At 42.1% G+C, this 13,702-nt stretch overlaps 1 protein-coding gene across 1 annotated transcript in view; it reads left to right on the top strand.

Annotated features, from left to right (window-relative positions):
* Positions 1-244: 244 nt before the first annotated feature.
* Positions 245-13,702, top strand: part of ARMC3 (armadillo repeat containing 3) — a 53,053-nt gene continuing 39,595 nt past the window's right edge. The window contains exons 1-6 of the mRNA XM_066627628.1: positions 245-270; positions 446-494; positions 10,449-10,566; positions 11,061-11,186; positions 12,540-12,608; positions 12,876-13,051. Coding sequence (XP_066483725.1) covers positions 245-270; positions 446-494; positions 10,449-10,566; positions 11,061-11,186; positions 12,540-12,608; positions 12,876-13,051 — 564 coding nt within the window. The remainder of the gene's footprint in view (positions 271-445; positions 495-10,448; positions 10,567-11,060; positions 11,187-12,539; positions 12,609-12,875; positions 13,052-13,702) is intronic.

Raw genomic sequence — 13,702 nt, 5'->3', positions numbered from 1 at the left:
TAAGTTACTGGTATGGATACAGACCCCACATCTGCATTGCTTAAAGGATGTCTGGAAATGAGAACAAACTTTTTTAAAACTCTGGCAGGAAAGGAAAATAGTCAGTATGATCAGACATCATACGAGAATCTGTTTATTTCTGGATTTTAGCAGCAAACATGTTAGTGAAATGGGTTAGATAAGTTTTTGTTTTTTACAAGAAGTGGAACAGAACTGCTACGTCTTTAGCTACAGCTTAGCCACAATGGTGTCAGGATGCCAGTGCCCAAGGTAAAAGATTCTTTTCTAAGAACTTGCACTCAACAGATCTAGTAAATCTGGGATTGGTTCCTCACCCTAGTGATAACCATTCCATTGAGTTCAGTGAAGTAGGACTGAGACTCATGCAAACTGTCCGCTTAGCATTTGTTGCTTGTTCATCATCTACTCTTTTGTTTGTTTTTAGAATGGGTAAAAAGGTAAAAAAGGAAGTGGAGCCTCCACCCAAGGATGTGGTAAGTTTATAAAATGCAACTTGCTGTAAAAATGAAAATGTTTCACAATTAGAACTCCAAATGTGCTCTTTCTTCAATTGTTTACTCCCACTTACTTTCCGTTGTACCTCTAAACATGCCTTGCAGAGATAATAACATTTTTGTTTTGCTTGGATTGTGTGTGCAGAAAGACAGACCATTCACGCTGGTTTTTTTGTTTTTGTTTTTTTTTGGAGTCTTGGTAGGACTCTTCATTTTGCAACTATATAAAACCGTGCAGGCTTCTCTTTAACCAACAAACATATTTATTTGTATGTATGTGAACTGTTAAAGTGAGAAGAAAAATGGGAAAGAATTATATAAACTCTGGATTTGGATTGTAAAGACTGGGATACCTCCAACAGGGAAAGGAGAAAAGGGGGAGTGATATATTGCACTTCAGCAGGCTAAAAAAAGGGCGGAGAGAAGCCCGTAAGTGCTACAATTTTTAAAAAATTGTTTGAAGCTCCAATAAAATCAGTACCTAATTTATACTTTGAGCTGTTCCTCAGAGGCAGAAAATAAATTCCATCAAAACCTGGAATTAATACTTGTCCTAACAAATCTTGCCAGCATCTCTATAGAGGATCTTGTAGCTTGGAAAGTAGAACATGCACTCTCTGTGTATCATTGGGGTCCATTTCAAAACTGAAGATATCAAAACAAATTCAGTATGCCTTTCTCTTGGCCAATACCCAATATCTAGTATTTTTAACATTTTCATAGTTCCTCCTTTGAGACTTGGAAAATAGCAGACTATTTTATCATCACCTGCACTTATTATCACTCTGTTTTACATACCAATTCTTAGATGTTGAACAAAAAATTCATACGTACTTGATGTAGCAAATATACTTGAGAATCTCTCTGTTTTCTCTTTGTCAAGTTGACTGTTTTACTGATCAGTTATCATTTACTGGGGTCTTGCAGCTGGCTCCAGTAACCAGGGCCTATCTCCTGGCACTGAATTTTTCTGAGTATAGGTGATACAGGTCCAACCTTGTTATACACGGATTTGACTCAACACAAATGAGAAGGAATGTGCTGATCCCTGGAAAAGGGGAAAATGCATCCCTTTAAAATCACAGTTTTAAAAAAACTGCTTTTCTTACTGTTGTAGAGAGACAGTGATGCAGGCGATTACAGGTATTTTTGACTTGTGGAAAAATCCACAGATTTTTCTATCTCAGTGCAATGAGATAGATAATTTCCAATAAATTAAAGGAAAACAGTCCTTTAATAATAGCTTCCTGTGAGAGAGGGCAGCCTGCTGACAATCCATTAATCATTCTATCACACAGTTTCACTCCAAGGGACTCCTCCCTTCCCCCTGAGCACCTGAAAGAAAGATACAGGTTGAGCCTCATTATTCTGGAGGGTTCATTCCCAGAACTCAGATGGGCGGTAAAAATCAAACTAAAGCACTGATGTCGCTAGGGGTGTGTGGACCGCACCAGGTGACACGCAGGGTGTGTGTGTGTGTGTGTGACGTGCCCTGGGGGAGGATGTGCTAACTTTGCAGCGTTAGGAACTACCACATCATGCCATACACCGTTGAATGTGGAATGGCCAGCGGAGTGCAATGCAAAAAATAGAATTTCAATAGCTCCTTTAGTTCAAAGGTTATGGTCAAAACACTGGAAGGAAAAAATGCATGGGACCCTATGGAAAGTGAAAGTGAGCCGTATCGCAGGTTTACTCGCAAGTAGGTGTACTTGCCATAGTCCGTTGGAAAGGGCAGGCTGCGAGGCTCCAAGGATATCAGAATGGTCCTGATCCAATGAATGCAGCCCCCCAAAACACAGAGAAGGAGGTCCCCCCTCCCAGCTGTGAGTCTATGGAGCCCTGTGGAAAGTGAAGCAGCCTCATGTTGTGTTTACTCATGAGTAGGCAGACATTCCTTGGCTGGTGGTCAGGCCAGGCAAAGGGGAATGTGAGGCCACCAGAATGGTCTTGATCTGATGAAGCTGGAGTGCAACAAATGCTCCAGAAGGCAGCTTCCCTCCACCCAAAAAAAAGGACAAAAAAGAGGCTTCAACTGGTAAGGGGCATGTTTTCTATTTTGCACTTGCAAAGCCAGGTGGGTCTTTATATTGATGTACTTGAAACAGAAGAACTTTAAACTGGGCACTGGGAGGGCTGGAAATCTCACTGATTCTTTTTGGGGGGTTGTTATTGCAGGCAGGCTACAAATTAAGCTCCATTGACCACTATGGGACTTACTTCAGAGTAGACATGCATAGGATTGGGCTCACAGGCTGCAATCCTACCCACACTTTCCTAAGCCCCATTGACCACAATAGGACTTACTTCAGAGTAGATTCACTTGGTGGAACAGGACTGGCTCCCCCTTATTTATTTTTTATTTTAATTTAATTATTTATAATTATTTATTTTAATTTGCTTGATGATGTCACTTCTGGCCATGACATCACTTCCAATGGGTCCTGGACAGACTGTCATTCTAAAAAGTGGGTCCCAGTGCTAAAAGTTTGAGAACTGCTGCAGTAAGGTGTTGGTAAGTTGACACAGGGGTGTGTGTGTGTGAGACTACAAGTTTTCAAAATCACTAAAATCAGAATTTGGAGGAATAATCCCATCATGTTATATATCAATTAATGTGTAATTTCATGCAGAATGCAATGAAACAAACCACATTGAAATATTTGTGTTATAACAAAAGGTACAGCCAAAAAACCAGTGGGGGTGGGGCAATGGCATATCACCATGCCCACCTGGGGTGTTTTCCCACCCACTGCATGGGGTGATGCGCAGGCCTCCCGCACCGGGTGACACCACTGCACTAAAGCAAATCCATTTAAAAAACAAAGTCCCTTTGTTCAGTGATTTAAAAACAGCCTTGCTGACATTTGTGATGTTAAGACAGTTATTAGGCAAACAATCCAGCAATCAGTCTCTCTCCAGGTGCACCATCCACCTCTCCCTTCACCCAGAGCAAAGGTATTATCACATGCTCAGGAGAAGCATGGGGTAGGGAGGGATCGCTGTTGTTCTAAGTGCCTGGAGAGAGAATGAGTGATGATTGTCAGCTGGCTGCCCTTTCGCGCATTAAGGAGGCTATTGTTAAACAACTATTTTCCTTTAATTTAAAGGGCCCTTCTCATTCTGTTGAGATAGAAAAATCCACTGGTTTTTCTGCAGGTGAAAAAACCATGGCTAATTTGGTTATACCTGTAATCGAATGCATGACTGTCTCTCTACAACAGTAAGAAAAGCAGTTTTTAAAACTGTGATTTTAAAGGGATGCATTTTTCCCCTTCTCCAGGGATCAGCACATTCCTTTTCATTTGCAGAGGCCATTCGTGTTTAGTCAAATCAGTGTATAACAAGGTTGCACCTATATTAACCTATACACTAAAAAATCAGTGTATAACAAGGTTGGACTTGAAATCTCTTTGCTCTTTGTGAAAGGAGGTACTGGCTTGGAGTGAAGCCTTTTTAAGTATCTGGAGAGAGATTGATCAAAGGATTGTCTGCTTAGTGATGCTTTCTTACATCATAAAGGTCAGCAAAGAGTTTTTAAATCACTGAGGAAAAGGTCATTGTTTTTTAAATGGATTTGCTTTAGTGCGATTTTTGCCATCCAAGTGAGTTTTGGGAACAGAACCCAAGCAAATAAGAGACTCAACCTGTATTATTTTTCTAAGTATGGGTAATGGCTTTTTTGAGTATGGGTGATGTACTTGTTAGGAATGGACCTCAACAGATGGGAAACCTTGGCCTTTCTGAGTGTCCTGCTTGGAGGCAGGCTGTGCAGCATGGTCTCTCCTAGTTTGAAGAGACATTTGCCCAGCAGACTGAGGCAAAGAAGGAAGGCCCACAGCCAGGGAGACACACCAGGGACAGACTACACTTGCTCCCAGTGTGGAAGGGATTGTCACTCCCAAATTGGTCTCGTCAGCCACACTAGATGCTGTTCCAGAACCACTTTTCAGAGTGCGATACCATAGTCTCCCAAGACTGAAGGATGCCAATGGATGGATGTACTTGTGCCTTGCAGGGATATGATTTTCATGCTTAGTAACTTCCAGCTTTTTCTCTCATAAGTCTACCCAACTGGTTCTATCTAACTTTTGAATGAACCCAGGTATAACGTCAATGGACAGCCAGGTTGGGCAAATGTGACATGATATGAACACATTGTTCAAATCCAAAATACATTTTTAAGAGAGTATTAAAGTGGTTAATCATGTTCTTGTTTAAATGTAATGTATTCTAAAGTGTTAGATTCTAAATAGAGAACAAAAGGGTTTGCCCTTTCTCAAGCTGTGTCAGTTTTAACAATTTATTAAATAGAGTCAAAGCAGCTGGATTTCATATCAGAGCCCTTTCTGTTTGAGAAAGGTCAGAAATAAAAATGAACATTTGCATCGCTTCTAGCTTGCTGAACGGGGATCATGCAATGTTAGAGTGTTGATCAGCATGGCATCCTGGAGAGCTGGTGTTTGAGAGAGGAACTTGCATGAAGATAGCTCAAGCAGGGTCATGGCCAAATTCTATTACTTTCTTTGAGTTAATTGGCTGTGTGGAGAGAGAGCTTCGCTGGGGTTACTTTCTGGAGAAAGTGGCTTGTTGGCTGTGCGGTGAGTAGAATGACAAACTGAGATTGCCGGAAAGCATCTTGGAACCATGCCTGGCATAAAACAATTGTAATTCCTGATCTCTGGAGAATTTTCTTGATTCACAGGGGAGTTGCAATACTTTTCCAGCTTCATTCATAATGCATGAGAACCTTATTAATCCCTATGTGGTATAATGAGTGCAATCTTTCAAGCACTTATGCTCTATAACTTCTGTGCATTTCAAGACACTTTTCTGGAGAGCTGTGCAAAAGCCCTGTGAATTACCAGACTGAAGAGGAATGGTGAAGCTCATAGAAAGATGTGAGTGGGTGAATGACAGTCTTTCCAGAATCAGTCTTTGAGGTTAGTAGCCATGAGCAGCACAATAGTCCAATCATGGAAGGACAATACATGCATGGCAAATTCATAAGGGCTTTAACATTACCTTGGATATCAGCCAGAGGGCACATTTATTGTAAACAAATAAACAGTACAGACAGATGTCTGATTTAAGCAATCATCCCAAGGCCTGCGCAGTCTCATGGATTTAAGAAGTAAGAACCCAAACAGTTCAGCAATCAGTAATTATCTGGTAGTGTTTGTTTTACTCTCTGCTACATTCTGTTAACCTTTTTGTAAGGCAGTGTGCCTTCTGTTTTTGAATTTTTCGTTCCCTGCATTTCATTTATCCCTACAGCCTAGAAAAAGGTTGGATTAGATCACATATGAGAATTTAAAGCTTAAATTTTGATTCTTTGCCTTGTTATATATCACTGTTTTTTTAAATAGGAAAAACTTTTGCTAGAGTACATATAGATGTTGATTTTATTGAACTTGGCTTGGTTCTTGAGCCCAAGCATATCCTGTTGTAAAAGGTTCCACAGCTGTACAATTACATACAGCATGAATGAAATTATCAGCTACAAATTAGCTACTTTTTCATTTATACTTTTCATTTTAAATGAGGATAATTGTAGTTCTAGTTTCCCTTACCTGTATCATTTTTTGAATGCTCTCATCTAGCTAGTTTTTATTAATCTACATAAATAGATTTCCAGTTCTTCCAACAGCTTATGAGACATCAATAATCTTAGTTATTGTTCTCCTTGTTATCTAATTTGGTTATATTCTTTTTGAGGTGTCATTTCCACACAGATGTCAGGTGAAAGTGAACCATAGATTTTTATGATGGCATTGTATTATTTTTCTGTATCTTTTCCATTTCTTTCTCTTCCGTCACTTGCTCTCCTACTTGCTTCTGACAACACCTGCACACTGAGCAGTTCTCTTCACTCAATACTTCACAATGATCTCTATTCAAGTCTTCCTTGACCCTTTTGTGTAGGGTTTCAAGAGCTGTTTGAGTAAGAAGTCACATGTGGTAATACTATAATTCATTTTAAAAACTATCTGTGTACATTATATTTTAAGGGTATTGAATTGACCCAATTTGTAGGTTCCTCCCTGCCACATGATTATTGCCTATAACCTTGTATCATCAGCAGATATGATCTCACTGAAAAATTCATAAACATCAAAGGCAATGCAGAGCCCCTAATATCATAGGGCATCTCATTGTCAGCTTTTTCTTGAAGCAGTCTTCCATGTGTATAATGGTCAGTTCCTTCCTCTTTGTCATACTGTAGCACTACCATACTAGAATGTGATACTGAATCCTAAGTCTGGAAACTGACTCAAATAAGGGGGAAGAATGAAATGTGCAGGATATTCTCAATACCAGTTTCTGGCTTGGCAGGAGTCACAGTCTGAATGGAGGAAATCATTGGGCCTGAAGCAGCCCCAGGGATGAAGAAAGTTTTTTCCCAGTTAGACAGACTTGCCAGGAGAAATCAGCTCCCCAACTAATGGAGATTGTTCATGAACTTTTACAGTTGTTCACTAAACTATTATCTAGTAAACATTAAACCATGCTTGGCAGAAGGTCTATGGTGCAACATGTTCACCAAAATGAAAACACGTGTTTTGTTTTGTTTTTGTTTTGTTTGTTGGCAACTGTTGTCTTTTTGGGCTTCTGCAACAGAAACTTTTTCAGCAAATCACAGAGGCCTCTCCTTGCCTCCGTTGCATGGAATCTCCAGCATTCAAAACAACAATTCATTGTTTCTAATTTAAATTCAGTAACATTATCGATTCCCTGCCATCCAACCACTGATACCAACAGTCTTACCGAAACTGTCATGGGCACCTCTTGGATTGTAGTGATGATGTCGCTGACGATTAAACCACACACTTCCTCTTAACTCTGCCTTTTCAAATTTTGATACTGTTCTTAAGGTTTCATGTTCAATTTTAGTTCCCCCCCCCCCCCCAGGATGACTGCTATCCTGCTGTTTTAGATGAGTTCCTCTGGGGGCTCATATGAAAAACAACAACAGCAATGAGTGAATATAAACATTGCCCATGCTCCCTTCCAGCAGTGCCCTGGCATATACAGCTCTCACATGATTTTGCTTGGCAGTCAGAAACTTGAGCAGAAGCCCTTCTCCTGGCATAGGTGTGAAGTTAGAACAGGTTGCAACCTGAGAAGGGGCCTTTTCTAAGACTTGCCTCAATTGTGAAGTTTCTTCCTAAGGGAGATCTACCTGGTTTATTCATTACTGCCCTTAAGGCACTGGGCAGAGTCAGTCCTATTTACATGGGATTAATTAATTTCTTGTGTATTTGCTGGGAGTTTTTTTTTTTTTTTTTTTTGGCCTCAGGTTGATCTGCCAGCTGCTGAACTAACTGCTGCTTTTATTGTTATTCTTTCGCATAATGACATGCTCGATGATTGTATCTGCTGTTCTATGTCTTTATTATATTGATGTTTTCATTGTATTTTGTTAGGCTGTCTTGAATGCCAGCTACAGCAGAAATGTTTTTAAGTAAATAGGATAAATACAGAATGTACTTTTGTTTTGAACTCTTATTTCTGCATCTGAAAGATGTACATTGTGATGCTGAAGCAGGAAAATGCACAGTTCCCATTTGTTTGTTTCAAGAAAGGGATAAGCAGACTGTCTGTCTTACAGCAAGATTTTTCCTCTCCCCTGCACCGAATTGCATCTACATTGATTTCTCTCTGTGAGTTCAGGGTTGGATATGAAAGAAAGGATTTGTCTTGTCCTGTTTTGTAGTGTAGGTATTGGTCACCAGATCTAATTTTTAAGTTATCAGTGTTGACTGGGCACCTGAACTTTTTCAGCCAGAACTTTCCTGATGTACTAATTTAAAATGCAATTTAAAGCAATGTGTTTCAGCTCTCAGTATTTGTCAGAAATTTAATTACATTTATACTTCCATTTGTTCTACTAGTCAATGAAGCAAACTCAAATTTAATTTTGGCCTCTTCCTTCTCATAAGCAGGGCTTTTTTCTAATGGAACGCGGGGGGACGGAGTTCTGGCACCTTTTTGCAGGGGCCCCTCCCCTTCCAGGCATTCCAGGAGGGGGGGAGCAAAACAGAGGCATTAGCTGGGTGGGTGCTGGGGGGTGCAGGGTGGGCGGGTGCCTGGCCCCTGCCTGACCGCACAATGACCCCCTCCTGCCCCCATCTCCAAGCTCTTGCCTGAGCCCAGCCCGCCTCCCCTCCCCCCGCGCTCTGCTTCCCAGCGCAGCTTCCAAGCCGGTGAAGGGTGCGGGGAACACGCGCCGACACCGAGGAGGAGGATGGACAGCCAGCCAGCCAGAGAGATGGGCTGCGGCACCCACGGAACGCCCAGGTACTGGCTTGGCGGAGGAGGAGAGGAAGAAAGCTGGCTGGTGCAGCCCCCATGCCAATCTGCAGCACGAGCCTAGGCATGTCTACTCAGAAGTATGTCTCATTGTGCTCAATGGGGCTTGCTCCTGGGAAAGGGTGCATAGCCTTGCAGCCTGAGAGCCCAAGCATGTCTACTCAGAAGTAAGTTCCATTGTGTTCAATGGGGCTTACTCCCAGGAAAGTGTCATAGCCTTGCAGCCTGAGTAGAGAGGCAGAGGAAAGCCTCTGTGGCTGCAGTCCTCTCCACACTTTCCTGGGAGGAAGCCCCACTGTCTCTAATGGGACTGACTTCTGAGTAGACAGGTAGAGGAGGGGCTCTGAGGCTGCAGTCCTCTCCACACTTTCCTGGGAGGAAGCCCCACTGCCTCTAATGGGACTGACTTCTGAGTAGACAGGCACAGGATTGGGCCCTGAAGCTGCCATCTATCCACACTTTCCTGGGAGGAAGCCCCACTGCCTCTAATGGGACTGACTTCTGAGTAGACAGGCACAGGATTGGGCCCTGAAGCTGCCATCCTATCCACAGTAAGCCCCATTCACTAAAGTGGATTTCTGAGTAGACATGTATAGGATTGGGCTCTTAGGCTGTAATCCTAGGCACTTTCCTGGGAGTAAGCTCCATTGACTAGAACGAGACTTACTTCAGAGTAGACATACCTAGGATTGGGCTCTTAATCCTGGCAGAGATATATATCTGCACCCGTTTTCACATGCTAAGGGCAGGTGAAAAGGGATTCTATGTGTGTACAACATGCTGTCCAGCCTTTCCAGAGATCCTCCTCATCCTTCCCCCACAAGCATGCCCTCCACCAGCCAGCATTTGCAGCTTCTCTCCAGCAATGCACAGCAGTTGCTCAGAGCAGCAAAGAACATACAATTGCATGCCAAGTGCCTTCCCAGAGACACAGAGTATTCTGATATCTGAATTAAACCATAATTTAATCGCTTGTTTACAAACGTAGCTGTTTATATGTGCACCTAAGGACCTCTCTCGTGTAAGAATTCCTTTTTTGTTCTTACTCCCACAGTTGCTTAGAGTAATTTTACTACATGGAACTCATGTAAGCCATTTTTCAGAATCCATTCACTGCTTCCTCTCCTCGAAGTAGTGCCACACTACATACTACACGCTACAAGTGCACCTGTACAGTATTTTTCCCCATGTGTAGAAAAAGTAGCTAGGGGGAAGGGGATGTGGAGATTGACAGCCTAATCCTATGTATGTCTACTCAGAAGTAAGTTCATCTTTAGGGGGGAAGCACATAAAAAATATTTTATTTCTCCAATAAAAAATGGTTTAAAAATAAATAAATAAATGATCAACAATTTGTGAGTTCTTGCATCTTTTTATTTACAAAAAAGCACTGCTCATAAGAATGTCAAATTGCTATAAAAACAGCTAACAAACTCTTAAGAAACTCTTAACAAACTCTGGACTCTTCAAGTGCATAATGCTATCCCAGCATTATGGGATAGCATTTGAGATACAATATTATGTCTAGCATCTAATTTCTGAATTGCTCATGGTAAACTGTAGAAATGAAGAGTAAGGATCAATATGATCAAAATTCTGAAAACCACATTTTTCTTCTAGTTTGATCCTTTGTCTGTTGAAAGCAAGAAGGCTGCAACAGTAGTTCTGATGCTCGGGTCCCCTGAAGAGGACGTTTTGTCTAAAGCATGTGAAGCGCTCTATAAATTTGCAGCAAAAGGTGTGTCTCTCAATGATCAAATCTCAGCACTTTTCTTATAGTTTTAGTCTGCACATGGGGTTGGAGGGAAGAGGGGAGAGGTTTGAACGGGGCAGGGGTGAAAGGAATGGAGGAGGGAGAAGGCAGGAACGGGACAGTGATGGGGCAGGGAGGAGGGTGAAAGGAGGGCAGGATTGGCAGTGCATGCTAAATCTTAACCCCCTCCTTCCCAGGCCTGATCCACTGCTGCAGGTCAATGAGGATGGGCACCAGTGACTGAGCTGGTGCAGGTCTGAAATGACCGGTAGCAGCTGCTTGGCCTTACCCTGGAGCAAGGAGCCAAATGTTTCCTTACCCTGAGGAGACCTCCAGCAGCTGAAAATCCCCTGTGGGATACAGCAGCCCCTTCATTGCTGCAGGGATTTAGGCTGCCCATTCCTTTTATGAGATGTATATATTAATCAGTGTTCATCTTGTAGTTTGGCATTAAGGACAATTGAATATTTGGTCTGTAGGTGAAGAAAACAAGCTGACCCTTCTTGATCTTGGAGCCTTGGAACCTTTGTTCAGATTGGTTACACACGAAGACCCTGTTGTCCGCAGAAATGCCACCATGGTAGTTGGGATCATGGCTTCTCATAGTAAGGGGTTGTGTTTTTATAAACATGTTCTCCTGCAATTATATTTGCTACCACATGAAACAGATATAACCAGTGAAATCATACCAATAGAATGATGATAGAACAATTCAACTTAAGGACTACTGTCTCATCATCTTTGTCACAGAGTAAGCGCAATAGAGGTAGCATCACCAGGCCTGACTCATGCCAAACCAGAGCTCAAATCCCAACCCTCCTTTTCATGTCGGCTACATATATTTGCATGTGCCACCTCACCCCATCAGCTCCTCCTCACCTCCGTCACTGCCCACTACTTCTTCTAAACTGCTTAGGCAGGGAGGAGCCTCTTGAGTTTCTGCTTCCAGGATTCTCCCAGTATGGACATTTTAGAAGAAACAGAGGGAGGTGGAAGGAGGCAGCAGCAGCGGCAACAACACTGGTATACTTGTTTCTACTTCTTCTCTTGGAAGGAGATTGGAAATGGCAGTAAAGGAATAGTGATGAATCTGAGTTCTAAGACTATTGCCCCAATCCTAACCCCCTCACCGACTGGCATAACTAACTTTGTACTGGTGAAGGCTGCCTTATGGCAGTTGCAAAACTACCTCAACCAATGAGTGCAGCAGGCTTGCTATTGGGGTGGTTGGCAGGGAAACCGGAGCCTTCTTTCCACTTGATCTCTTGGTAGGAGAGTGATTGGGAATAGGATTGCAGTGGCAGCGACCTTCTCCTTCATGACAGCATTGCCATGATCTTCAACAGTTGCTTTCCCCCATCCTCCACACTCTCTGAAAGGATTAGGCAGCACCACAGGAAGGACCAGGTAGAATGACCATGGAGATAGTGAACTGGGAGGGGTGGTAGGTGGGTGTGAGGTGTGGGCTACCTGCTGTCAGTTTGTTACTTTACCCCAGCCCAACTTCACCTGGCCTCATGGATGGATGTCACTATCTGCCTCTGCCCCTTTGCTGCTTGTACCACAGTAGCTCAAGTAGAGGGTGGGGGTGCAGTGGCATCTTTGTGTGCATGCATGCATGCTGTCCTTTGATCATCTCCCATGGGTGGCAGTGATATGTGTTGCTGTGTTACTCATTCTTAGGTGTTGGTGAGAGGAGGTCCCCCTAATGATGGCTGTTCATTGGCCCTGCCCCTGCCCCTGATCCTTGCTCAGCTCACCCTAGCAGTTCTTTGGACGTTGCACTGATGTCACACTATTGCCCAGATGGACTTAAAATATGGTGGTGCTGGTGTTGGGGTGGCATCAGCATGGCAGCTGACTAGGATTGGGCTGTTAATCCTGTGTCTCTAGTTCTAATGGACACTGTATTTCTTCAGTTAACTAAACATATTGTGTCTATATTTGTTTCATTGTAGATGATGTGAAAAAGTCGTTAAGGCAACTTGATGTCACAACTGCATTCATAGCTCGCCTGGCCCCAGAAGGTAACTTGCAGTGTCCCTTTGCACAAATTAATGTTTACACTTGCCATTTGATAACAAGTTTTTTAACAGGTTTTTGTAAGACTCCAGTTTGCCGAGATAAATAATTGTATTTATTTTTCTTCTTAAAAAACTTTCAATACTTGTATAGCAAAATGGGCCGAATGTAAGAGATATCATTTAATTTTATTAGCAATTTGATAACGAATAAATAAACATTTACTGTGCTGATTAATGTCTAATAACACTATTTCATTTTTTATACTGTAGAAGATGTAGTCATCCATGAGTTTGCTAGCCTTTGTCTAGACCATATGTCAGTCGAATATAACAGCAAAGTGCAAATATTTGAACAAGGTGGCCTAGAACCACTTATCAGACTGCTGAGTAGTCCTGATCCTGATGTTAAGAAGAATTGTGTTGAATGCATCTATAACATGGTACAGGTAAAGATTTTTCTGTTTTTAATTGCAAGGTAATACACCTTTTCCTTTAAGTTACTGGTTGGAGCATGGTTCTAATTTCACGTATGCCAGATTTTCCTGGCATCCCATTCTCCAAAAGGTAATTGATATAAGAAATATTATTCCAAATTAACAAAATGAATGAAATAAATACAAACACAAGTGTTTTAAAATGCATAAAACGCTTTGGTATTGTGTGCAACTGTATATGAAGAATGCACCTTTTAAAATGGTGCCTTTTTTATAGTTTACAAGGGGAGAGCAAACTAGTTACAATGAATGCATAATTTGGCCCTGCATGCATGTTTTTTCTAGCAGATATAGAATGCTCCATTCCAGGTTGTGACTGTGGCAAGAGGGAGGGGATAATTATTAATTATTATTAACAGTATTTAACATGGTTCCATCAGGTTCTCCCCACAGCTGCTATATCTTCTGGGAAGATGGCCTCCCTTGACACCAATAAGAGCTTTTCTCCTAAATCAAATAGCAGGTGGGGAGGGGAATTTTCATCTCAACCATGGAGAGAGGGAGGACTGATTATTCCCTCCCTACACCATAGTCCTGATCCAGATCAAAGCATCTTGCATTTGCTGTTTACTCTAGAGAAGGGGTGTCCAAAGTTTTTGTCTG

The sequence above is a fragment of the Tiliqua scincoides genome, chromosome 5 (assembly GCF_035046505.1).
Source record: "Tiliqua scincoides isolate rTilSci1 chromosome 5, rTilSci1.hap2, whole genome shotgun sequence".
In the NCBI taxonomy this organism is placed as follows: domain Eukaryota; kingdom Metazoa; phylum Chordata; class Lepidosauria; order Squamata; family Scincidae; genus Tiliqua; species Tiliqua scincoides.
This window is presented reverse-complemented; position numbering and strand designations above follow the sequence as displayed.